This window comes from Gallus gallus, chromosome 1, assembly GCF_016699485.2.
Source record: "Gallus gallus isolate bGalGal1 chromosome 1, bGalGal1.mat.broiler.GRCg7b, whole genome shotgun sequence".
Taxonomy (NCBI): domain Eukaryota; kingdom Metazoa; phylum Chordata; class Aves; order Galliformes; family Phasianidae; genus Gallus; species Gallus gallus.
The window spans coordinates 9,002,401-9,029,247 of NC_052532.1; the positions used below are offsets into that span (position 1 = coordinate 9,002,401).

General features: G+C 38.7%; 1 protein-coding gene across 5 annotated transcripts in view; it reads left to right on the forward strand.

Annotated features, from left to right (window-relative positions):
* SEMA3D (semaphorin 3D) overlaps nt 1-26,847 on the forward strand; it is a 142,802-nt gene that overhangs the window by 103,220 nt on the left and 12,735 nt on the right. For 4 of the 5 annotated variants that reach the window (XM_040668203.2, XM_015295302.4, XM_015295369.4 and 1 more), the window contains 8 exons: nt 1,634-1,748; nt 3,602-3,671; nt 4,305-4,449; nt 16,486-16,708; nt 20,047-20,135; nt 21,897-21,938; nt 23,123-23,280; nt 25,516-25,580. In XM_040668203.2, the coding sequence (XP_040524137.1) occupies nt 1,634-1,748; nt 3,602-3,671; nt 4,305-4,449; nt 16,486-16,708; nt 20,047-20,135; nt 21,897-21,938; nt 23,123-23,280; nt 25,516-25,580 (907 nt within the window). The remainder of the gene's footprint in view (nt 1-1,633; nt 1,749-3,601; nt 3,672-4,304; nt 4,450-16,485; nt 16,709-20,046; nt 20,136-21,896; nt 21,939-23,122; nt 23,281-25,515; nt 25,581-26,847) is intronic. The other variant, XM_046921810.1, reaches the window with a different exon arrangement.

The window sequence follows — 26,847 nt, forward strand, 5'->3', positions numbered from 1 at the left end:
ACAGGAATCATTTCCAACTGAGCTAACCTATTTAAAAGTAGCAACTACATGAAAAGGGAAGCTGGTTAGAGTGAATTACCAAAATTTACTTCTGGTAAATTTCTTTACTTCTTTACTTCTAAAAAACAGAAATTTACTTCTGGTGAAGTGAATTTCAGCACAAAAATCCATCTTTCTGAATGTCTCTAATATTTATGACCCAGCCCTGAAGGGCCAAATACACTTCATGGAGATACTATGTAATCCCTACCACCTACTGTTTCCTACTGTCTGGTTTCATACCTTCAGAATTGCAAAGCCAACTTGAAAAATAATAATAAAAATTTCTCGTGGTGAATCCAGGTGGGATGAATACTTATGACCAAAATTGTTGTGTTTGTATTACCAAGCCCAATAAGCTTTAAAGTTTGTAACAAGTAGGCATCTTCATGGGGTAATTCATAATCTATATCTGGGGGACTACTCTTAGCAATGAGAACATTTCCCTTAAGGGTTTGAATTCTTGGATGATGCTGAAGTATCATTACCCTTACAGATGTCAAGCTGAAAAAAATTGGGGCCTAAATAGCACTGCAGAAACTAAATACATCTGTTTTTTTGTTGTTGTTGTTTTGTTTTGTTTTGTTTTTTTTGGAGCCTTTGGGGACAGATAAATGTCATTCATTAAATTCTTCATATACTCAGTGGAAGGAGGAAAGCTCCTAGGCAGACTTCTTGTTCTGTCTAAGAGCAGCTCCTCCTACACTATCTTTTCTCCCTCTTTTTTTTTTTTTTTCCTGAAAATCAGTTACTACCACTTTTTCATATTCCTTCTTATAATCTTCAATATTTTGAAAAATTTCTGTCATAGTATTCAATTTCCCTTGAAGGAAAATTTTGGAAAATCTCCAAATATTTTAGAAACATCTTAATTCTTCAGTGTAGCTGGATGGAATTAGTGTATCCTGTCTTCCTTTCACCTATCTAACTGAAGCATGTGGGATCATAGGATTAGTCAGTATAAGGACACCCACCTTTGAGAAGGATAATTCAAAATTCAATTCAATTCCATACAGTGCTTTTCTTTCTCCATTAACTAAAAAGAATTTGGGCATGTGTTCTTATGTCTTGGAAACCTCAATTAAAAGAAAAAAAAAGTTAAAAAAAAATGTCTTTAAAAATGTCTTTTATGTAGGATGAAATGATATTTCCATAACAGAGATTATTAAAATAACATGAGTGGTTTCTCCTGGAATGCATATCTTTATATAGTGTATAAACAAAACAACCAACACAGTATTTACATCCCTGGAACCTCTGATGAATGTAGGTTTTCTCTTTTGAGAAATCTATCCTGAATGTTCTGTATTATTTCTGAGTTTGCAGACAATTCTTGAAGAACCACTGACTGCAAAACTCAGCATTACAGAGAACAAAAAATCACATGATATGACATATGTTTCTCAGCATTTCAGTTCTTGAACTGTTCTGAGAACGCTGAAAATGGATTTAGGCATTCTCAGAAAATTTCAATTGCTCATTCTAATAAATGACTACTGGAGCTACTTATGAATTTTGTCCTTCACTTTGCATCCTGCGTTACAATGGTTCTTATTTGTTTAATAATTTAGTCTTTTTATATTATTTTTATTAGAATGATATGGGAGGTCAACGGAGCCTAATAAACAAATGGACGACTTTTCTGAAAGCCAGGCTTGTGTGTTCAATACCTGGTCCTGAAGGAGCTGACACACATTTTGATGAGCTGCGTAAGTTGATTTATCTTTAATAGCTTATTTTGTCATCAGATTTGCTTTTGCTTCTTTTTTTCTTATTATTCTTTACAGAAGTACCACATCTTATTCTGTTTTTACTAATTTTCCAAGCAGTACTGACAGTATCTAAGAAGAATGATTGTCACAGGCAATCTGAGAGGAACGGACAGTCCTATATGTTGGCCAGACTCTACCCTTAGAGAAGTGTACTGCCTACCTGGGGTCCTGGTCAGGGATACTTCTAGGAAACCTTCTAGTCTGATCCACCCCTCTGGTTATTATCCTTTATTGATAGTTCAGGTCAGCAGTGATGAAGTCACTGAGAGAAGACTGAGAAATAACAAAAGGGACTTCAGAACATTGGGGTGGTTAGTTGATAGAGCAGGAATACAGGTGGTGTTCTCCTCTGTCCCCTCAGTGGTAGTGAGGGTTACTGAGAGGACCAGGAAAACCCATTTCATAAATTAAGAATTTTTTTTTTTTTTTTACATGGGACAGTTTACTAAGCACCTGGTCAGATGTCTTCAGATGGGTCTCACCTGCCTCATAGGGGGAAACAGATCCTAGCCCAGGAGCTGGCTGCAGTGATTTCCAGGGGTTGATATTGGGGCTTGTCCCGTTCAGTGTCTTCATTGATGATCTGGACAAAAGGATTGAATGCAACCTCTGTAAGTTTGCAGATGACATCAAGTTGGCTGGAAGTGTCAATTTGCCTGAGGATAGGAAAGCCCTACAGAGGGATCTGGGCAGTCTAGGTCACTGTGCTGAGGCCAGTGGGATGAAGTTCAGCAAGACCAAGTGCCAGGTCCTGCACTTTGGCCACAACAACCGCATGCAGTGCTAGAGGCTTGGGGCAGAGCGGCTGGAAGACTGCATAGAAGAAATGGATATGTGGGTGCTGGTTGACGCTCTGCTAAATGTGCAGCAGTGTGCCCAGATGGCCAAGAAGAACAGTAGCATCTTGGCTTGTATCAGAAATAGTGTTGTCAGCAGGAGCAAGGAAGTGATCTTCCCTCTGTGCCCAGCTCTGGTGAGGCCTCACCTTGAGTACTGTGTTCAGTTTTGGGCCACTCACTACAGGAAAGACATGGAGGCCCTGGACCGTGTCCACAGAAGGGCAGCAAAGCTGTGAGGCGTCTGGAGCACAAGTCTGATGAGGAGCAGGTGAGGGAACTGTGGTGGTTTAGTCTGGAGAAGAGGAGGCTCAGGGGAGACCTTATTGGTCTCTACAGCTACCCAAAGGCAGGTTGCGGTGAGGTGGGGATTGGCCTCTTCTCCCATGTAACTAGTGATAGGACTAGAGAGAAAAGCCTCTTGTTGGACAAGGAGAGATTGAGGGTGGACTTTAGGGAAAACTTCTCCGAAAGACTGGTCAGGTGCTGGAATGGGCTGCCCAGGGAGGTTGTTGAGTCACTGACCCTGGCGGTATTCAATGAATGTTTAGATATTGTATTAAGAGACATGGTTCAGTTGGGAGTTATTGGTGGTAAGTAGATGGTTGGACTGGATGATTTTGGAGGTCTTTTCTAACCTTGGTGATTCTATGATTTCATGATTCTATCTCTATATTTTATCCAAAGTCATTGATTATAACTTAAATTAATCTTATCAGAATTATGGTGTTTATAACTCCCCAAGCTGGAAAGTGAAAATCTGGTTTTGTCTAAAAACAGGCTATATGCAAAGGGACAAATGACAGAATATTAGCAGAAATTCACTCAACAGAAATTAGTCAAAAATAACCTTCTATTTTTACAAATCTCAAAACTATAAGTGATAAATGCAGAAATGTTCAATGTTTGTTTAATAATAATTATTTAAAAATCACAATATTTTTCCCATTACAGAAGATATATTCTTACTTTCTACAAGAGATGAGAGAAACCCTCTTGTATATGGAGTCTTCACTACAACAAGGTATGTCTTAGGATCACATTTGTCTTTGGAAACAAATGCAGGAGGTCTTGATCAGGCATGTATTAATTAATGAACCTCTCAGCTATGATATTGATGTAATTTAAGTAGAATTTTCATAAAGGAAGCAAATAATTATTTTGTCTTTGAAACTTTTGAATTAAATGTACATAAGGACTAGGCATGCACTTCACAGTGGAATTAGAAAGAAAAATTGTCAACACACTCCTCAATTAAGAGGTAACCATCATGCTGGCTCCGTAGCATATATAACCAAATAAAATCTTTACAATTGAATGAATTGCAACACGGTGACATATGCATAATAGTTGATAAATGACACATGGAACCTACTGACCACTAGAAAAAATAACCATCTATCAAATACCCCCAAAAGCTAAGAAGTCCAGGTATTTTCTAAGCAAAGCTTATTTCTGTAATGCCAGTGACACATGATATCTGTAATTATCAGAGCTGTCCACGTTGTGTGTTATTTAGAACCACTTATATTAACTCTCAGGTGTAGGATTGATTGAAAACCCTTCAGACTCAGAGGAATTACTGAACTGATTCACTGGATGAGGTGTGCTCTGAAAACGAGCTTACAGTGTGCTTATCAGACTGTATTCTTTTCAGCTCCGTCTTCAAGGGCTCTGCAGTTTGTGTGTACAGCATGGCAGATATCAGAGCTGTTTTCAATGGCCCTTATGCTCACAAAGAGAGTGCGGATCATCGATGGGTTCAATACGAAGGTCGTATCCCCTATCCCAGACCTGGTACAGTAAGTGTCTCCTTAATTACGTGCTTCTATCTTTACTCAAAGACAGTCATACTTTTCTACCCTCCATGGACTTTCAATTTACATTTTCCTCTCAGGCAGGATGTTTCAAATTATCCTCGCAACCCTCTCTCTTCTGTTGAGAGCTCAGACTTCTACCTAACCCTTTTCAGTTTATGTATATAAATATGCATTTTCCACTTCTCTGACATAACACTGTGTCGAGACCATTTCCTGATTTTCTCTCTTCTTGTGGTCTCCTGCTGTCCAGTTCTATTTCTATCTGTTGGGATCAACTCTGAGGCACCAACACTTCATAAAAAACCAAATCCATGTTTTTATGGAGTATTAAATTATGATGAGATATTTAATTTGGAATCTTGTATTTCTGTTATCTCTGTTAAAATCCCATTTCTTAGGATATGGTCATTGATTCTATTCTGTATGTTTGTGCATGTGTTCTGTTTTGATATAAAATAAGGAGTTAGTTGCTGCAGACTTAATCTGATGGAATAAAAGTGATAGGAAGAAAAGTGAAGTTTAATATCTGGAAATACTTCTAAATCTGTGATACCTCAGATGCAGTGATTAAGCCAAAACAAAGAGGAAAATGTTGAAAGAATTTAGTAAAGAGCTCTTATCCTACTTTTGTCTTGGTATTAAATTTGGAAAAGCACAGACATACATTCCTGATGAAAAGGAAAATGGTATTTCCAGAAAATGCATTTATTTTTAAAGTGTCAGCAAAACTTTGAGCAACTCTTGGTACATACAATTTGGAAGAGCAGTGGCTTAACAGTAAAACTACTACGGGATAAATTTCTTGGTCATTCAACTAGTTAGTAGAAAGATGCAAAACAAATACAGCCAAACTCTGAGCTACTGAGGTTGGGATGCTGCTGGTACCTTGCCTAGAGGCCATCTGAGTGTCTCTACACTACTTCTCTGACAGCAGCATTACCATAACCATGCTTAAACTCCTATTATCTAACTTATTTAGCTTTTTATTTCATTATTTTCCTTGTTTTTCTGAGTTTTCTTCATTATCCTTCCAATAGATCCAACTGCTTGGTCCATTCCCAATCTGTCTATGGCACTTGGTCATTCATAGCACAGGTCATTTTGTGCTCTGATTTCCTTCTTTCAGCTTCAGACCAGTGGGAAAGGAAGTCTTTCCATAAAGAGTAAGGCAGTTCCAGCAACTGATTCAGACTGCCTAGGATCTGCACTACTGGAGCAAATAAGATCCTAATTTAGAGGCTTACGCATCTCTCTCTCATGCAGAATATATGGCACCCCTGGAAAAGGAGATTACATTTAATTCTTCTAGTATTATTTTTTCAGCATGTGCAACTCCATTACCGGTTTAGAAGTGCAGATGCATTTAGTTTTAAGTACAAAAATGGTGCCAGTGAGAACAATAGCTGGTCCCATGGCATCTAAAGAGATTAAAATAACTCTCTTGAAAACCTTACAGTGCCCCATAAGGATGAACACTCGGCACAGATAGACGGGTCATAAGCTCATTGCATTTTTGAGTGTATTAGCCATCACATGGTTGAGCTGGGATTCGCAAGGGAGGAAATGTCATGCTGAAGCACGTCAGTGCTGATCTTTATCGCTGATTTGAATATCCATGCTCAACAAGTATTTTCAAAGTTGGAAAGTTGAAAATGGGTATTTTTCGTAATCTGCCCCTTAGCTCTCTAACTGCTTCCCTTAAGCACTTGATAACAGCTATGAGAAAATGGTCTCATAAAAATCCTTAGGAACTTTGGATTTCTGTAGGAGTTTGACCACAAGTTGAGAAGGGGAGTAGATTATGCTGAAACAAGATCTCTGAAGAAAGATATCTATAATGTTTACTATGTAGATAAGGTAAATTTATTACTGCATTTGTCTTAGTGAGCCGGAATAGTCTCAGATTGAAACAAACTTAAGGCTTGGTGGTTTAAGATAGCATACTGAAAGAAGAATTAGATTCAGGAGATTAATTTTGAAGTGAGCTAGGCCAAATGTCTGGATCTGAGCAGATTTAGGCTGAGATCTAAAAAACCAGTACGGAGCTTGAAGGCAAGGAAAAGAAGCAGCATGCCATGTGCCCACAGAGTGCTGCAGTGTGTCTGAATGCAGAAATGCTCTTTCGTAAGGATTAATTTCACCATTTCTTGCCAGCTATGGGGTGATTCAGGAATGCTTAGAACAAAGCCAGAGGGATAATCTGTTGATTTCTTAAATTACTGGAGCATTTTTGAAATTTAAGCTTTACTTAGTGCTATAGTGTTAGCTACAGCTTAGCATAGTCAGCACTGCCCCTATTTTCTATTTCTTGTATTTTAAATTACTGGCAAAGTCTAAAAATGGCATTACTAGGAAATGCTTTTCCTTTGATGTTTTGCTTTGAGGGAAGAATTGACTTCCTTTCAGCATTTACACAGAAGCAGGAGACTGCTCACCCTAATTTAACTTCTGGCTCAGCTGCCTTTATCTCCTAAGTAAACAAAGCTGTTCACTATAGAGGCTGCGACCACTTTGATATTGAAATTTTGACAAAATGCTTCCTGCGGCAATTTGTGTCGGAGATAAACTCTCAACACGGCCATGATGTCATACCTTGGTGGTGCTGAGCATCGTGCAGGTGATGAGGTGAGGTCTGCCTGCCCTCTGGTGTCCGCATGACCCTGACTGGGCTGACTACTGCTCAGGTGGTGCACAACATGCAGCTCTCCTCTTGAACTTCTCATGGCAGTATTAAAGAGCACATGGATGTCATATAAATTTAATGGAGACTAGGCTTGAAATCTCTTTCAATTTGGAAAATAAAAAAATTAAAAAAAAAAAAATGCAGCAGGCAGCCCTGGTATATAAAGGGCTGTTTGAAAATCAAGAGACCTTTTGCTTTATCTTTTTGCGCTGTTTTAAAATTGGATGTGTGTATCTGCAGCTGTCTCCTGATAACAGATCGAGTTTTCTTCCAGTTTCTCAGGGTTTCACCAAGGAAATTATGCTTTGATAAAGGAATCATCAGGCACTTCCTGTAAAATGTGTTCCTGGGTTCTCAAACAGAGTTTACATAATGTTCTCCCAGTAATCACAGAAGACACTTGAACAAGATTTTCAGTGAAGTGGGAGAAAATAACTGTTGTAGCATATTTATGTATCTGTAAATACTGCAATATCAAAACACCTCACACTGCATATATCCAATTTGGAAATTCTGATGGGATACACAGGAACCATCGTCATTTCCTTGACAGTGAACAGATGTCACTGTCAGATTTTGAGAAGAATCTCAATGTTTAAAGATGCAGGTTAACAGTCTGCTCTACCACAGTGCTTAGGTATTTAATTGCAATTCAAGGCAACGTTGAATATGAGTCTAGATTTCTAACTAACTGATTTGCCAAAGGTTCCCCCCAAAAAGATCTGAATGAGCAGAATTAGAATCTTGCATCTAACTGTAGTCTTAGCTACAAGAAGCATCCAGCACAGCAACCTCTGCTTTTCTTCATTTCTATTTTGTATCTCACCTCTTCCCACTTCAGATCTGAACGCTGAGCTCCTGCTTTCTTTTAATTCTTTTATTAGTTCATAAATTACTTAATTATTTATTTTTATTCTCTTATTTTATTTTTTTTTTAAAGTTCCTGTATCCTCAGATCCTTCTGTGATCTTTCTCACCTTTCTCTGTTTTGTTTTTGTTTTTGTTTTTGTTTTTCTCCCTTTCTTTAATGAAACCCCTTTGTTTTTTTTTTCTGCTAACCCAGTGCACAGGCTGGTGGAAGTGTGTTATCCATCCCACTGGGACTTGGCTGAGCCACTGAGAAATACTGGCTGCCAAAAGCCTCGTCTTGTCCTCACGTCTGGTTAGTTTTGCTGCTTTAATAAGAGTGCGTAAAACATTGAGGGTTGCACAGGTTTCCCTTGTTATTTTTAGACTTATCTTCCTCTTTCACCTGATCTTTTATGGGGTAGACTGCATTCTTTGCTTCTCCAATTCCTGTCTCCTTTGATCTCCACACTGTAAATGGGGCTGCTTAATTAAGTGAAATGTTTCACTTTATGGGCTTATTTTCCTGAGAAAGCCTCCTCCACCTCCTCCTACGTACCAACATGTTTTCTCAAACATGAATCACCTCTCAATTCATTGCAGCCTTTCAAAATGCTGTGAACTCAGTCACCTTTCCAGCCTGCAGAGGTCGGCAGAGAATTGCAGTGTTCCACCTGCAAAGTCAAGTTCACTCACCTAGCTGCCTCTTGTGGTTATATACACATTAATAGTTTCTTATGTCAGCCTTTGCTGTCAGCCACACAGGTGTGTTAAATGGAAAAGCAATACAGAGGGTTCAATACAATCACTGGAACAGGATAGAACAAATCTCATACACACAGTGGGACACAGTCTCTGTGTAAAAAATGTCTCTATTTACTGTGTAGCACTGATCAGACTACAAAGAAGCCACAGACTGTTTAGGACACTCAGAAACCAATTTTTTTCTTCAGTGTGGCTACACATGAGTGCCTAAGCCCAAAGAGTCATTCCTTAGCTGCCATCTATACCACAGAAAGTCCTAAACTTCGAGTATCCAATTTTCTAAGATAGTTCTGGGCATCACACCAGTCCTTGGCATTACATCTTAGTCCCTCAGTCCTCAGACTCTGCATTTCTCACCTAACTTATAATAGATTCATAGACTCATAGAATGGCTTAGATTGCAAGGGACATTAAAGACCATCTTGATCCAACACCCCTGCCATAGACAGAGTTGTCAGCTAACAGATCAGGCTGCCCAGTGCCCCATCCATCCTGGCCTTGAACACCTCCAGGGATGGGGCATACACAGATTCTCCATGCAGTCTGTGCCAGTGCCTTATCATCCTTTATACACACATAAAGCTCTATTTATTCAAAACAGCAGTGACTAGCTGAAGGTAATTCAATTTTTCTACTTTTTGCTTGATAACTATGGCAGAACTCATTTAAAGTTTGGAAGACTTTACCTGGAACTGCAGGAGAATGTTGACTACGTGGCTATATTAACTACTTAGTGGTTCTAATCATTCTCTGATAGCTAGAGCAAAAAGGAGTTTGTCAGCATTAGTTCCTGGCTATGGTTAGTGCATTCCCTTAGAGGGAGGGTTTGATGCTCCAGAGAGCTTTTCAGTGGTAATCTTCTCCCTTCCTGATTAATGTCTGAGCAACATTCTTACTACTTTTGGCTAAGCTGAAACCTGATTATCCCATGGAAAGTGAAACATCTTCAAGAGGAAGGACAGGGGACATCCTAGGATGGCTCTGGTCTGTGTGCCTGAAACAGACCTGACACCTCCAGCAGAAGAGACACCCAGGTGAAGGCATCCAGTTCTCCAAAATGAGAGAGATTTAAGAGATGTTTCAATCCTTTGTATTTCATACTGGCTGCTTCAAATGCTCCTAAGAGAGTGCCTTGCTGATGGTTGGTGCTTCTTTCTCCTTGTGAAATACATCAAAATTGCAAGCCTGGACATTGCAAAATCCAGCCAGCAGGTGCCAACTTCACTCAGTATTGTCAAGTCCCTGTTGTGCATATAGTCTGTGAGTGTTTGAACCTCTTTGTAAAGTGGATCCAATGCTCAATGTAACAAGTCCCTTCTAAACTGCGGTTTTTGACATGCTTGAAACTGAAACTCTTACAGCTCACAGGGAACTTTGCTCTGTTTTGAAAATGTAAGCAGACAGCAGCATTGCTGAATTAAAGACAAATAATTAAATGAAAAAATAGATTTACTTTTACATACCTTAACGTTAGATTCCCAAATAATTGTCACAGTTTTAGTAGGTGTTAGATCCTGCAGCTCTTACTGACTTCACGGGCTGGTACTAAGCACTATGCATTTTGGCAAATTGGAAGTTTATTTAGGAGCCTAACTGCTGGCACCAGCTTATGAAAATCCTGGCCAGGATTCCCACACAATATTAACACAGTCACACTGTACATCTTAAGAATTGTGTGAGATCTATACATCCAGCACTTTTCTAAGCTGAAAACTTAATGAGTGAAAAAGACAGAAAAACTTACATATGTGCAGCGTGGAGTGCTTTTATCTGAAAAAGATTTGCCATAATTCACCACCTCCTGATTGTATTTGGATATAAATAAAAGGTGAGGGAATAAAAAGGCATTTTTTTTCAGATTATCTGGGTTTAGGACTTGGTCCAGGTGGATTATTGTCAATGTGAGCTCACACCAAATACACTGGAAAGGCTTTACATTACTACTGATTTGATTCTTTGAAAGTTTTGTGCCACAGGGTTTATACAGCAGTTGAATAGAGATGTCCTTAGCGCTTCAAACTTGGTATCTATTTTGTTGATTTGTTTTTGTTCCTTATTTTTCATTTTTGAACAGGTGCATTTCTATGAAGCTATCATTCATGAAAGTGAAGGCCTAAGCAACCTTTAAGAATTAATTGAATGGTGAATGTATTTCTCACAAGATTCTTATCTAGCAGTACTGATTTTACTAATTTACATTTTCTTGATGACATCCATCTAGACGAAAAGCATCAAATCTGAGCCAGTTGTTTAGATTTCTCTGTCAGAAGGAAAGAGACAGGCACTTCCTTTGTGCAGCTCAAACATACAAGACAAGAATCTAGGTCAGGTGAGAAGAATCCCACCCCTGCTGCAAAAGCAGAAGATGAGATAGCATAATGGTATTGTAAGAACTTTTATGGAGCCAGATTCTTTTGTAGTCCACATAAAGCAGCCCTGCCAATCTAATCCTGTGACATTTGATATAAATGCAAATCTCTTCTTGTCTGCAGTGGGAGATGTCACATATCTGAGACTGCATCTGGTGCTCATGATGTGAATAAATGTGAACTGGGCAGAGAACACCACTATCACTATCACATGTGACGTGCAACAGGATATGAACTCACATTTTCAGAGGTGAAAGGCTGTTTAACTCGCCCACTTGGACGTGCAGCCTTTATCATCATGCATCCTATTGATTGCTATGAAAGGAAACACGAACCCACAAGAATTGTTCTGTAATGATGGGTGGACACACAGCTTTAAACAGCTGCCTAAGGACTTTGCCAAAGGTTGGCCCAAATTAATTTTTCATTCCCTTGTTCCATCCATTGTGCCATGTAGTTACTGATGCCTCTGAAAATAGCACCCTTGGCCAAGTATAACAGGATCACACCTGCCCAGCTGTTCTTGTTGGTCATGGTCTTTTAGGAGGGGATCCAAAGCCCACTAAAACAATTGGAAAAAGTCCTATTAAAAAGTCCTATTGATTTGAGTGGATCTTTGGAGCAAACCCTTAGTCCTTATTTCTACTGAACTAGTTGTGTAGGCTGGGAAAATTTTCCCTGTATCATGCATGGTAGGGTTTAGGCCTTTGGGAACCCTTGAACAGCTTTGTAGTTCCATATTGGTAGAGATTTTATCCTAGTAGTTTTTAGTGGGTGATGTCATTGCTCTCCTCTTCCTCTGTTGATATATTTTTTGGCAAAAAATCTAGGACATCTCTAAGATCTGTGGGGCTACTCCCATTTTACAAATAAAAATGAATTTTGGGGATTGAGCTGTAAATAGGAGAGCAATCAGCAGAGTTCCAGAAGATATGGATTGTAATTCACAGTTCAGAGCATGAACCACAGAGAACATACATATAAGGGAAAGCCAACCTGTAGTTCTCACTGAGAGGGAAGTGTTACTGCATGTTTGGGGAAGCAAAGTAGAGTGAGTTTCTTTCTCGTCCTATATAGAACAATCTGATGCATGATTTTATCCAAAGGCAATTAAAGAACATATGTTTCTGTTGATTCCAACAAACTTTAATTCAGCTCCTGCAAAGATAATTCAGCTCCTGCTTTTGAAATCAGTAGGATTTTGGAGGTCAGACTGTGACAGAAGGGGAAAAGATTCAGACCTGGATTGTTCTAAAGATAAGGAGAAATACGTATTTCTGTAGTAATGCTTGTGCAACAGGAACACACATTATTTCTTTTTGTGTAGATGCTGTGCTGCCTGAATCATATCACCTGTACCACAGCTCTTTTTTTTTTTTTTTTTTTTTTTCTCAAGACTAAAATCTACTTTTTCTTGTTGGGGGGAACCCCCTTTCTGTAGTGTCTTGTGTCTTTTGCTATGTAATATGAAATTGTGTATTTCCTTGTGAAATTATTAAACTGTTACTGCTATCTTCAAAAAACAATCAGACTTTAGCTCACCTCAAGGATATAACCTTGCAAAACTTTAATTTCTGAAAGCACAGCAGGAAACAGAACATGGGAGATCACACTCAGCATGTCAGAGGGTGAAGTTCTTATGATAAAACCTCCAGGGATAACTCACTGCAACATTTTTTTTTTTTTTCAGTAGGACTTTCCTCTTTGTCTACTTTTGTACCTGTATTAAATTGTCTTTTTTCAATGGATGTCCTTTCAGCAAGAATCAGAAGACAATAATACAATCCCAACTTTGTTCTCTTGCCAGTTTTTTTCATAGCCATGCATTAAATTGTATATTTGGAAAAATGACCTATGTGATGGAATGTATCTCAATTTAAGTTATTCCCTGTCTGTGGAGACATTTTCAAAAGCTACTAGATGATTCAGGATCCTAAACTCTATGTTCAATTAAAAAATGTGGAGTTTTTATGAACGTAAGGAGGCTTAACTGTTCTTGACTGAAATAGTGCTAAGCAAGTGGGTACTCTCACAGCATCTCTCATTTCTGTAGATAGCTATCAAAATCAATCCACGTGAGGTCTAGAAAATAAGTTATAGTCTCTTAAATCACTTAAGCTGCATTCTTACTAAATAAAGCCAGAGGACAAGTTCAAGAACAGACCTGTATTCAATGTTCTTCTTAAGACTGGCATGGTCTTTACCATGGTGTGCTGACTAGCATCCTCCCAGGCAATGCCATGGCAGTTGAAAACTGAGAGGAGGAATGGTCCAGGCTGGTCCTGAGCCTGAGAGACAACTTTTGTACTGGTGGCTGAAGTTGCATGGCTGTAAGAAGGGAGTTTGCCAGCAATGAAGGAGGAACAGGCTCAGACCTTGTCACTGTATGTGCTGTTCTTAATAAAAATGTTTTGGATAATGTCAAACCTTACATACTGGAACAAATCCTAACCTCAAGCTCTTAACTTGCACCATAGATAGAATATGTGTCAAGCTGGAGATTTGTAGAAATGAGCTATGAAGGAATACTGTAGAGCAACTTCACTGCAAATCTTAACTTTCTCCCAGAGCACTACAAAGATACCACATTTCTTTCTTCACAGACTGTGTTATGGCTCCACCTGGCACAAAATACAGGGATTGCTTTGTGTTAAAAAACAGCAGTTCATATGTAAAAATGTGTGATCAACTGGATCGTCGAGTTTTTCTTATAACTACCTGATCCACCACAGTAAGATATCTAGGTGCTTCCATATTAAATAGAGAAGCTTTCTTAGACTCAGATTAGAGACTAAGTGTAAGGTGCTGGATGCAGACAGCCATGGAAAGGAAAGCAGACATACTGGGTCATGGGCATGACTGACCTTGCAACTAAGTGTTGCTTGGCTTACTCCCCCAAAAACTGGAAGTGAGAAGTTTGAAGGTGACCAGGGAGACAGGTTTATGAGTTGTCTTCAAGCAGTATATGTGAGAATCTTGCTGGAATAAAGCACAAATATGTATATAAGCAAAAGAAACAGCTGATTTGATTAGGTAGTCAGTATGGATCTATCAGAATTGGGAGCCAACCCTAGCAGTAAATGGGAGACTCTGGGGAAGTGTTTAGGGGTTTTCTCACTGTAGCAGTATTCTGGACCCAAAAAGAGGATGAGACTACATTTTTCAAAGCCATAGAAAAGGATGCTGCAGCTGTGAGTTTGCACAAGGGTTTCAGCTATGTGAATGAATTAAAAAAGTCACTTCTGAGAAATAATGAGCTGCAGGGGTCATCTGGCATCTGGAACATCTGCCTTTATTACAAGAAAAATAAGTACGAGGTGTAGGATTTACAGTTGACCAGAAGCTGTGGCCTCTGATTACAGGCCCTATACAAGGTATTTTAGTCTAGAAAAAGGAGCACAGCTAAAGCACATGCTAGTAGTTTTCTTCAACAGTAGCTCTGGGAATATTTCCCCAGAGAAATTAAGTGCTAGTCGAACATGGGCTCCCATCCCACCAGGCAGCTTACCCTCAGTACCAGAAGCAGCCACCCATCTCCAGTCACACCAGAGCAGGGAGATGGCAGCAATATTTCTGCTTACATTTCTCTTGCTCGTTTTTGTACCTGATTCTTCTCTTCTTTTCCTATGCACAAATGAAATATTTGATTTTGCTGAGGGAAATGCAGTGAGCAGTGAATAGGGCCTGCACTTTAAATGCTCAAGATTATCCCGCGGTAGCCAGTGGAGGGCACTCTAGACTTGCTGATGAAAGTCCTTTATATTGATGCGAGTAAAACTATTTTATTCAGCAGATAGCAAATTTAACCTCACACAGACATTTGTGTCTTGAACTGAAGGGTTAGCCTGTGTGTTAGGTCATTCATTTCTCCCTTCACTCCAGATTTGATTTCCTTGCCTTGTAAAATATCCAAAGTGATAATATTCCCATGAGTGGGGCAGGGGTTGAAGAGGTGAAATTCTTTGCACGTGTACCGATCTCATCATGAGAAGCTTTCTGTTTTATAGTGATGCTTTTGAAAAATGAAGTACAGGTGACCAAATGCTGCTTTTGGTTGAGAAGAAGTACTGGGCAATCTGATATCCGGTTGATTTTAGAAGCGTTCTCACAGAGAACCTGATTTCTAAAAGAATATAGATTCAGTCTGTAGCTTACAAATAAGACCAAATCTCTAAAGTGGTCTATACCAGTAGCATCTGTTATGGTATTATATACAAATAGCTCCTATTTTTTAAAAGAAAAAAAAATAGTTATTTTCCTATATAATTAGTAGCTTATGAATTTTGCTGTCTCAAATATATGATTTAAAAAAACTTTGAAGTGCATCTTTGTGCATGGGTGAATGTACTACTTGAATGTTAATAATAATGATATATTCTTATTACTGATGACAGTGGTGTAAGTGTTAAGGCATGTCTCCACCTCTCTTCAGGAACACTGGTAGATGAAGAAACAGAAAAGACCTTGTATTTGTTCTTAAAAGCCATTTGGTGATAGAATTCAAAAATGACGCATAGCTTTTAAGTAGTTTGTGTTTGTAGACTTGCTAGTACAATAAATATAAATTATTAGTATTTTATCCACCATCAAACATCTTTTTTTTCTTATGCAGTCTTCTTTTCCTCACTGTCTTATAAAAGCAATTCATCTCCCCTCTAACTTATAGTTTATGTTATCAAAATGTCTGACTGAGAAAGAAGAAAAAAAGCTGCAGTTGTTTTTCTTCAAAGCTTGTGTATATTCATCTATAGGCAGGTTGTGGTGTGGGCACAAAACTAACAGAAACAGAACATACATAATTCTGAGTAGTAGCGGTAAAAATGAGTGAAGTGAAACAAATTATCAAGCTGTAGGTAGCTTTGAATGGAGAATAGGTGGGAGCAGGACTAAGGAAAATGAAAATGAAGGGGAAGCACTTTTGGAGAGAGAGAGAAAAATGGACAGAGAAGAGCGTGGAGAAGTGAGGAAGAAAATGGCCCTTTGAAGAACTGGGGAAGCACACACTAGAAGCAAATGCTGAGCTTCCCAGTGTGCTTTCACACTTTCAAACAACACTGAGCTTCTTCAGTTGTGAGTTAAACTTTCTTTCAACTTCTAAATGTCACTAGACATGTAGAAAAAATACAAGTCCACAGTGACCAAAGTCTTATTGTATGGAAATCAACCGAACTTGCACTCTTATTTAAGCATCTAAAGAAGTGTCCTGCTTTTCAGGGTCTCTGAGGATCTGTATAGAGTTTTCAAGATTTCAAAATGAATAGATGGTTTTCCTGATACAAACAGAGAGACCTGCAGATTTATTGTCTTTTTTCCCTACTATTCTTCCCAACTTCTTGGTCTCCTTCTTTCTTTCAGTGCCCAAGCAAAACCTATGATCCACTCATAAAATCTACCAGAGATTTTCCCGATGAAGTCATTAGCTTTATAAAGCGCCATCCCCTGATGTACAAATCCGTTTACCCACTGACGGGAGGACCAGTGTTCACGCGAATCAATGTGGACTATCGGCTGACTCAGATTGTGGTGGATCATGTCATGGCAGAGGACGGGCAATATGATGTTATTTTCCTAGGAACAGGTAGGAGAGGATTTCCACTATTGTTCTGCACAGGTCCCATCCTCTAAAAGCTGTTCTAGTCCAGCAGGTCCTGAATAAACCTGTTGATTAACATCTTTTTCCTAATCTTGCAGCTTCAGGAAGCATTTAGATGCCCTTGCTTGTGTGATGGGACTTCATAAAACTGCTAAAATTAGATTAATTTGTCATCTCAAGACACTTATACTGAAATTAAGACTAAAATAAAGATTTTAATGGCTCATGGCCATTCTGACCCAGTTAAGGGTCAGAATAGCTAGATTTTCTTACCCTCTGAGTTCTATTCAGTACTGCACTTCACGTTACATGGTGATCTGGCTCCAATTCCCACTGGCAGCACATCAGTAGGCAATTAAAAGAAAAAAAAATAACCTTAATAACCTGAAGGATTAATTTCTGTTATCAACAGTGACATGGTGCATCAGCATTAAATCTCTTCTGACACTGAAAAGCTAAGAAAGATTTCAGATGCAGCCTAAAGCAATGATTTCACTTAAATGTATTTAAGAATATTAATTTGCAACATGAGTAGATCCAAGGAAAAGGACCAGGATTGAACAGAAGGGGAGTAAACTACTCTGTCAGGGAAGAAACTCGCAGTTTGTCTGTGGATAATTGTGTACATATTTACATTTTCTGATAGCTATGTGCTGTAAGGAAAAAAGTTTGGTGTTAACATGGTATTTAAATTTAAAATCATGGAATGGATTACCTTACAGTATATATGATATGCTAAGAATTATTACCATACCTATTCATAACACTTCTGAAGTATAATCTCTGGTCTTATTCCACTGAAAATTCATGTTCTTAATCCACAGTTTGAAGTTCCCTAAATAGTAATAGCTCTGATAAAGCATTTTGCACTGTTAGATCTAAATACTTCACTAAAGAGGTCATTGCCCTTATCCATATCTCACAGTAAATGAAACAGAGGTACATGGGGAGGAAAACATTCATCCGAGGGCATTGAGTGAGCTACTGAAATGAGAAACTAAATCTCTGTTTGAATCCTACCCCATTTCTGTTAGATTATACAGCATTTTTCTTGCCTATGAGCAAATTTGATATCAGAGTGTAGTTTGATAGCTGTGGGTACTCTGAAGGGATCTGGGAAAGGGAGTGAATTGTCTTGGGGCATCACCTCTTACAAAGTATGTGCTATCTCAGCCTTCCCATCTGAATCATCACACCCACAAGATGAGAGAGAGCCTCTCTTCAAGCATTTATTTATTTCAGCTCAATTCTCCTCACAACTCTTCCAAAAGAAGGAGGTGTGAGAGTGCCCTACGATCCCCATAAGTCATAGACGGAAAAACACAGTTTTGTAGAACAGAACATTAATGTGGCCTCTACTCCCTGTCTGCCTGGGAAGGTCAGGAATAAAATTTGCAGAAAATCCTTGCTGCTTTATGAATGCAGTCTTTAATATGGCCATCAGAGAAGGAAAATGAACACATTCCCAAGCTGTGAGATGCCTAGAAGTTGAGTACCCACTAAAGCTTACATTTCTTTGGTGATAATACTGAGGAAAAATAATTTAAAATGTAAGCTATCAGAAAAAGTGGGTTCACTCGTTAAAAAGCATGAGATATTCCTTCAGTGGTTGCAGAGATGCTTCAAATGTTTTCTATTCTCTGCTGTTAAGTTTGTCAAAACAATACAATTATATTAAGAGACTAGCAACCAAAATACTGACAAATTACCTGTCTCTACCCAGCACTCATAATTAATTTTTCAGAGTAATTGGAGGGTCCCAGTGTGTACCCATGCAGTCACTAGATGGCACTCTATAACATGCAGATACTTATTTACCTGCAGTGCCTTCCTTAAAAGTGAGTTTCCTTTTCCAGGGACACAATATTTTGTTCCATTTTATCCTCTAAATTGGTCTTACTGAAAAAAAGAAAAAAAAAAGAAAAAAAAAAGAAAAAAAGAAATCTGAACTCTAAGATAACATTTCAAATATCATATAGAGAGACTGAATACAAATATATCAAATAACCCCTAAGATGTTTAGCAGCAGCTAAAAAGGAAACTTACTCTGTGTTTGAATGTATGCAACCATATTATTGCAGAATTTAGGAAGGCAGGCAGTTCTGCACATGCAACTGCACTGCCAGGTTTTGTATGTACACAGGCTTTGGTAATCACGTCCAAAACAAAACTATGTCTAAAATATAAGGCAACCTGAAATAATTTTAACTTTGATTGGCAATATGATCTCCTGTAATTTGGAAAAACAAGAATGAAAGTCTCATTCTTTGCATTACACTGTATTATTTTCCATCATTTCAGTATGAGAGATGGTGCATAGGATTAAGCTGTGCTGTGTCACTTCCACATTGCCCATTACAGCACCCAGCTCACTTTCCTCAGCAGTTTTTAAGGTTTTGGTGTTTTTTTTTTTTTTTTTTTTTTTTTTTAATTATTACTATTACTAAAGCCAATAAAGATTCACTGATGTGCAAGAGTTTAAGATAAGCTGTATTTTTGTTTGTTTCTGTGGTTGTTTTTTTTTTTTTAATGTATTAAGAATGCAGGTTGAAATTAATGAATAGATTAAATTCAAAAAATTCTCCTGATAGTGCCAAAGAAGTGTATTCTACAATGTTTAAATTAAAAATGTTGATATTGAATGGAGATATGCAAAAATTTCCTAAAATCAAAAGAAAAATGAAAAAAAATACATATTTCTTATTTTCCCATATTAAAATGAAACCTTTTTTTTTTTTTTTTAAGGATCATTCCTGATTAATTCTATTAAAAATAAAACGGTTTTCTGCTGATTTGATCCTCATTAAATTGAGTCAGATAGGCCACAATTCCAGCTAAAGCAAACAAAAAGCAAATTCCAGTTGAGATCATGAATGTGTTTGCAAGTATATTTGTGTAGCAGCAGAGTTAGACCACCTATGCCAAGCACAACAATGCACGGTTGCATTGGCTCAGACATACAGTATACAGATTGTATAGAGCTATGTAGAAAGCAACAGATACATATAAGGGTAGATGTCATTTGAAGGCTGCATCCTTGATAAATTAGTTTTATCTTCCTCGCACAGTTTTTGATGTTTTTTTCTTTGTGATCTAAGTTTAATCAGTTTTTTTTGTTTGTTTGTTTTGTTTTGTTTTTTACATTCATGTACAAGTTGAATAAAATCATAGAATCATAGAATAACCTGAGTTGGAAGGATGTATAAGGATCGTGTCGTCCAACTCTGACTGTATGAGTCCAACTGTGAAATGAAGTAAGAAATGAAGTAGCTGAGACGTAATAGTGTGTTTCATATGGTGAATGTTGTGAATGTTTGTTCCAGACATAGGCACAGTACTGAAAGCTGTGAGTATCACCAAGGAGAAGTGGACTAAGGAGGAGGTAGTCCTGGAAGAGCTACAGATATTCAAGGTAAGCATTAACAGCCACTACATCAATTACTCAGGAGACTTAAGGCTCAGAATGTCTTTATCTGTATGATTGTTTGCTCAGTGGAACTAGTTCAAGATTCCAGAGGGACAATATGTCAATTTTTAAATGCTTTGATATTCTCTAAGAAAGTCATTTGGAAAAAAATAACAGAAACAAATGAACAAGATTTTTCAAACTCATGGAAAGTTTCAATTTTCCTGTCTTGTTCTACTTTGCAAACCTATTTTGTGCCTGACCCATTTATTATTATTTTATTTTTAATGGTGATATCCCCATTATCTCAGCTTTGGAATTATTCTTCACACAATTATAATTTAAAAACCAAGCAAGCAAGAAAACCTACAGATGTAGAAAAATCATTTTAGATAAACAACTTTAGGAGTTGAGAACTAAAAGAAAATAAATCAAACTAAGTTTTGATTATCAATGTACTTTAATCCTTTGATGTGGGCTGACTCAGCACTTTTGACCATTTTGATTTGGTTATTCTGGCTGAGTGATAGTGAAGAAAAGTCACTAGAGCCCTGCTAATTCCAATGACTTCTTCATAAAGAGAACTTGTGAAAAACTCAAACTTCCCTTCTGCTGCATAGGCATAACTTCTCATTGACCTCATTGCTGGTGGGGAAGCTTACACAGACATATCATAACAAAAGAAAAATTGAGATGTGTGCCCTCCCCACTGATTTTCTTTTCTATTTGGAAATTTCTTCATCTTTGTATTCTTAAATTGCTTTGCATTCTCTCTCCTATGTGCTTTACAAGGTCATTGTAAGAGTTTCTTTCCATGCTAAGTAAATGAATTTGAGACTTACAGACAGTGTTTTCCAATCATGAGGACATGATCTTTAAAAAAATATTTTTACAGTGCATTTTGATATGTCATGAGTATGATAAATTTTTGATTTAAATATTCTCCTTCTTGGAGAAGAAGGATGCCTTCTTCTAAATGTATTGGACACCAATTATAAATTTTGCTGTAAAAATGCCAAGATTATTAACGGCAGGCCAAGTAATCAGGAAATTCAGTATGCACACCCATTTGCTGCAATTTTAAAACACAGCGTCAAGTGTAAATGTACCATATCATATTTGGGAAAAAGAAAAAAAAAAAGTTTTTTTTTCTACTCAGCAGACATTCCTTCACATTTTTATTGGTAACATTTATGTTACCTCTATGTTTTTGAATCCAGAAAATTGAAGGGGACAAGGGGCTGAAAAAACATCTCTTATTTCCTAGAACCACATTAATGTTAAACAATAGGCTCAGATTATTCATCCTCTATTAGGAGATAGATAATACTCTGAGCTTTGTCCTGTTCTTACATCAGTCACTGGCAAAAAAATTCACTTTTATATAAGTGAAATGCATCCTGGTGCAGAGGATCTGTGTATGTATCCCTTAAATGCCCCCAAAGCCTTTCAAATGGTGTTTAAGTTTATGCAAGGGCTTGTTGCCAGTCAATAGGTTGGGCAGATTGCAAACTCTAAGAATTAAAGACAAGAAATTTATGGGAGACATTCCTGGAGGCATGAATTCAATGAGTTTTGTTGTTTGATTTGTTTGTTTTGTTTTTGCTTTAATATTCATTTAAACCAAGTAAATTGCTTTAATATTCATTTAAACCAAGTAAATTGATCTGCAATTTTATATACCTTTCAGAAATGCCAAGTTCAGTTCTCATTTTATTAACAATAAGGAACGTGTGAACTAATGCACTTCCCTAATTTGTTTTTCAGCACCCTTCATTTATTTCAACCATGGAGATTTCTCAGAAGCAGGTAATCACAAACCCATTTAATTACTGCAGGATATATGGTACACTGAACAGTAAGGTTGCTATTTTTAGGTGTCCTCTGTTACTTATTGGTCAAACTTTTCAAGGGTAACTCTTAAATTTATCTGGAAAGAAGGGGACATATTAGAGCTTGTTTCCCTGCCTAATTCACATTTGCTTACAAACAGTAATTTGTGTACCCAAGCTGGTAATTATTCATGGAAACAAATCTTTAGTCATATGGTTGTGGGATTTGTGAATGAACTCACTGCACATTTGTTTTCTGAACACTAGAAATACTTGTCTCTTTACAGTCTAGCAATAAATTATTAGTAGTATTATTGTTGTTATTTTTATGTATTAGCAATCAAGAGAGCTCAGGGCCTCATTCTACTTAACATTGTATGTGCAAAGCCTGAAAACAGGCCCCCCTCTAAATTTCAATCGGGGTGGTCCCTCCTGGTGGGTCTAGTCCCAGCTGGGACTCTCCCTATGGGAAAGGGCTTCAGGGCAGCTCCAAGCCCTGAAATGGCTCTGTGTAAGCTTGGGAGGTATCCATGGAGGTGGCTTTGGCACTGTGCGCCAAATACAGGAGGTATTTTGCCATGCAAGCACGCAGAGAACAGCTGGGTCCTGTCTTCCCTGAAAAAAAAGGTGGCAAGCCAGCTGTAAGTATAGCATTGAGCCAGCTCTGGCTCAACAGGAAGCACTTGGACCACCCTTGTCTCAATTAGCGATCCACTCACAGACTGGGAAGAGGTGAATAATGTTATCCCCATACTACCTAAGCATCAGAAGTGGAAGATGATATTTTATTCACACAAAGTCATCTCTAGTTCCCAGATTCATAATATCATGGCTAGCCAATCCCTTTTTTAAAAACGTGTTTATAAGCCCCTCTCACCATGCACTGCTTCTGTGGTTTTATTTTTGACTCAGCACAAAGCCAAAAGTGTAAGGGTGTTGAGTGCTGATGTCTTTCCAAGACAGCAGTGCCTTTCCCGTTAGGGTTTGTTGGGGACTGCCCACTTCACACCGATCCCTGAGAAACAGTTTACAGTAAAGGAGAAATTCTCTCTGCTTTTTTAAAAATCTGGTGCAAGGCTGAAAGTCTGCAAGTGTGGCACTGAAGAAGAACCAGGCTATTTGGAGAACGATCCTAATTCATTTGTTTTGCCTGATTTGCAGCAACAATTGTACATTGGTTCCAGGGATGGATTGGTTCAGCTCTCTCTGCACAGATGTCACACGTATGGGAAGGCTTGTGCAGACTGCTGCCTTGCCAGAGACCCATACTGTGCCTGGGATGGAAACTCCTGTTCCAGATACGCCCCCACTTCTAAAAGGTAAGAAAAAAGTGCCACATGCTATAAAAGATCTTGTTGCTTGCAAGAATTGTAGAGGTTCACAGTAAGAATGTACCACTTTTTGTAATTATTTTTTTTCTTTAAACTACTTTAACCCACCATGTCATTAGCCTTAAAATTTGATCAAACTCTGGCCATGTTTCACATTTTCTGCTCGAAGAGATTTGAAAACAACATAGCATTATCTAAGTGTGTGTGGAAGTGACTTGACTTCTTCAACTAAGATAATAAATTCAGTACTTTCCTTTTTTATGCTGAATGCTTTAATGCATGAGATGCTCAGGTCGAGTACCAAGTTGTGACAGTGGAAGAGAGACATGAGAACCTTTCCTAAACTTTTGCTTTTTGCACAGTGCACAACTGTATTTATAAAGCAGTTTGCCTTACTTTCAGTCTAGTATTCTAGAGTGATCAGTAATGAAGTGCACTTAGCTCAGTTAAAGAAATGCATTTAGCTCTGTGATCTAAACAAACTTTTCCTATCTGATTTAACTAACTCTGACAAAGCAGTCCACTCTCTTAAATTGTATTTGTGGTCTGAGCCATGAGAGGGAGACAGAGATTTAAGCAGTGCAACTGGACCGTGCCAGGAGCAGCTTTTCCAAAGCGAGAGAAGCTATATCTGAACTTTCTGTCCACATCATCTAGGGCAGCAGTGTGGATCTGCATGGAGGAAGAGCATGCTTCAGACTCTGGTGGTGCAGTACCTAAGCAGTTGGTTCAGCTTGGGATCTGCCTGCTGGAATTTTGGGCTGATTTAGCCAGAGTTCTGAACTGGCTGATTGAACTGGAGTCCACAGCCTCCTCATTCCTTTTTGCACGAAGCCTTCCTGACAGTAATTCTTGTAGCGAGGGTCAGAGGTTGCAGGCTGAGCTCAGGCTCTGGAATGAGACTTTCCTCCTCAGGGGCTGCAGCACTGGAACCTGAGCAATTAGACAAAGCATTGAAGTTAATGAGTCATGGGTTGTTGTGTCATGGTGTCAAGGAACTTTATGTGTTTTTCCTCAAAGTCAAAGCAAACTAAATTCAGAGAAGCATAAATGAAAGGAGAAAAGCAAGTGTTCAGGCTCACTGCAAAGTTAGTCACACGTGAGGCTTGCTGAAGCCTGAGGTGGGCTGGGACACAGAGATTGATGGTCCACACTTTTCAACAGATGTTCATTTGGTGGGTAGGCCAAAAGTCTGTGACTCCAAAACAAGGGATGTGTGACCAGCCTTGGGAATCCTCCAGTAGATCAGTTGGATATTTGTCTTCCGCTGAGCAGCCTTTGCTTCCATCATGCCTACAGTTTTTACCACAGCTCAGCCTTGGGAAGCTGCATCCTGCTGAGGCATCACTGTAGATGTGAGGTCCTGCTTCAGTGTCACCGTGAGAAAGGGAGTTCCTCTCTGGGTCTCCAATTGTTCTACTGAAAAATTAAAATTAAAAACTTATGTTTGTACCTCTTGGGAGATAAATGCAATCATCTACAGATGAAAATTTGTGTTTTTTTAAATATTATTACACGAAATCACAATGAGTTTAAGTAACACACAGACATTACTGAGCAAGTTTACTGTGGAATGGTCTCAGATCATTGACTTGAGCTCTTTTTCAACCCATACAGATGAAAGACAGTCAGATTTGGCTTTTTATTTTATATATATGTATATATATATATCTTTTGTTGTTACCAACATAAAATATAAGTTTTCTACCTTCATTTTAGTGGTTGATTTACTGGCCAGTATCACCTTGAGCTGATCCTGGGCTCAGGTTTTATTATGACCTGCTGGAGCTTAGATCTTTTTCATGGCATAGAACATGAAAGATTTTTCCAGACATTTACAATACTGTCCACCCACCAGGACACCCATATCTGGAGTAGACTCTTAGAGCAAGTTTAACTAGACTCTTAAAGCAGGTTTTTCTCTCACTATATGGCACATTATTTATTCTAGGAAGACTTTTTTCTCTCTTTTGTTTTTTTTTTCTCCCTTTCCCCTCCCAGTGGTTTTCCCAAATCACAGACCCTTTCTCTTGATGTCAATTGTACAAATCTCTCTAGGCCACATGCCGCTTTGAGGGTGAAGCTGGTTTTAGTTAAGACTGTAATTGGCAGCAGTAGGGTGGGAGCAATGTGCCTCCACATCTGCTGAACTCCTCTGTATTTTGCTGTTGAATTCCAGCAATTACGCCTGAAGTGTTACAAGTTTTCATGCTTTTCCCATAGGAGAGCCAGAAGGCAAGATGTCAAATATGGAGACCCTGTCGCACAATGCTGGGATGTAGAAGACAGTGAGTATTTTGGACCATTAAAATAGTTGTCTTTACTGTGCTTCGGATACATTTCTCAACCCACACTTAAACTCCCAGAGCCAGGCTATTTACGGGAAAGCCAGATCAGGTCAGCACCCATGGGTCCCAAGTGGGCCACAATCACCAGCACCCAATCAGGGGAAGAAAACTGTCGCACATATCACCCTGAGCAGCCACCAGCACCTCTGTTAATACAGAAATAGAGGAGATAATCTCATGGGGAAACCCTCTGGTATGACAGCAGAACACACTATCTTTTTCCTTTTACCCGTTTGGATGCAAGTCCCAAGACCCAGCTCCGGCTGCCAAAGCAGCCACTTCCTCTCTCCACGGCTGCTTAAGTACTCCTGTTATTAACAAGAGCATACATTCCCTCCTGTCAGCTCCCCCCTCCTTTTCCCACACCCTCTTTTCGGATGCCAAGGAGTCTGGCTTGCTCCTTTGGCAGCTGCAGCAGTTCCCTTGCAGTGTGCACTGTCAGTATGAAATCCTGAGGTTATGCAGCAATCTCTGTGGCAGCATAAAATAAATGAAAAGCATTCAAAACCAAGCTTGGGTTTGTCTGGAGCTCACACAGTCACTTATTAAAGTGAACAACCCAGTCAAAACAGTATTGATAGTATCATTGTGCTCAAATTTTGATTTGGGAAAAGCCACCACTTTCTATTGATCTCTGGTGACTTTCATGCTGTGGTGGTGCTGGATGCCTGCCGCAGATCTCGGCATGAGCCCCTGCAGAAATCAGAGCTGCTCGCCACAGGATCAAAGCCTAAGTCTGCTGCACAGTATAGAAGACTCTGACTGTACATGTGTACATGCAGACATAGTAAAAAAGTCTGAGTAAAGTCTCATTTCCATTAAAGTAAATGGCAAAACTCCTGTTCATTCCCCAAAGGCCAGAATTTCTCGACTTTCTGCTTTACAAGTAGAAGTATCTGAGACTGTGCAAAGCTCAAGGTTACAGAAATGCTAGTAGGAAAGGCTGACAGTGTCACAGTTTCCTGGAAGGATAACTAGACTGGAAGAGTCAGTTTTCCTAGACAATGCAAAATGTCTTTGCATGCAAATTGGTATTAATCCTTTGCCGTGATATAGCAACCCCAACAGAAACTTTACCCAGCTGGGGACAACCCCTGTGTGCCATAGAACCATAAAGTTGACCTGTGCCACTTCAGGCTCTTGGCTTATTTATGCTATTTGTGATAATTAACATTATGGCCCAAAAACCTATCTAAATTCAGTTCTC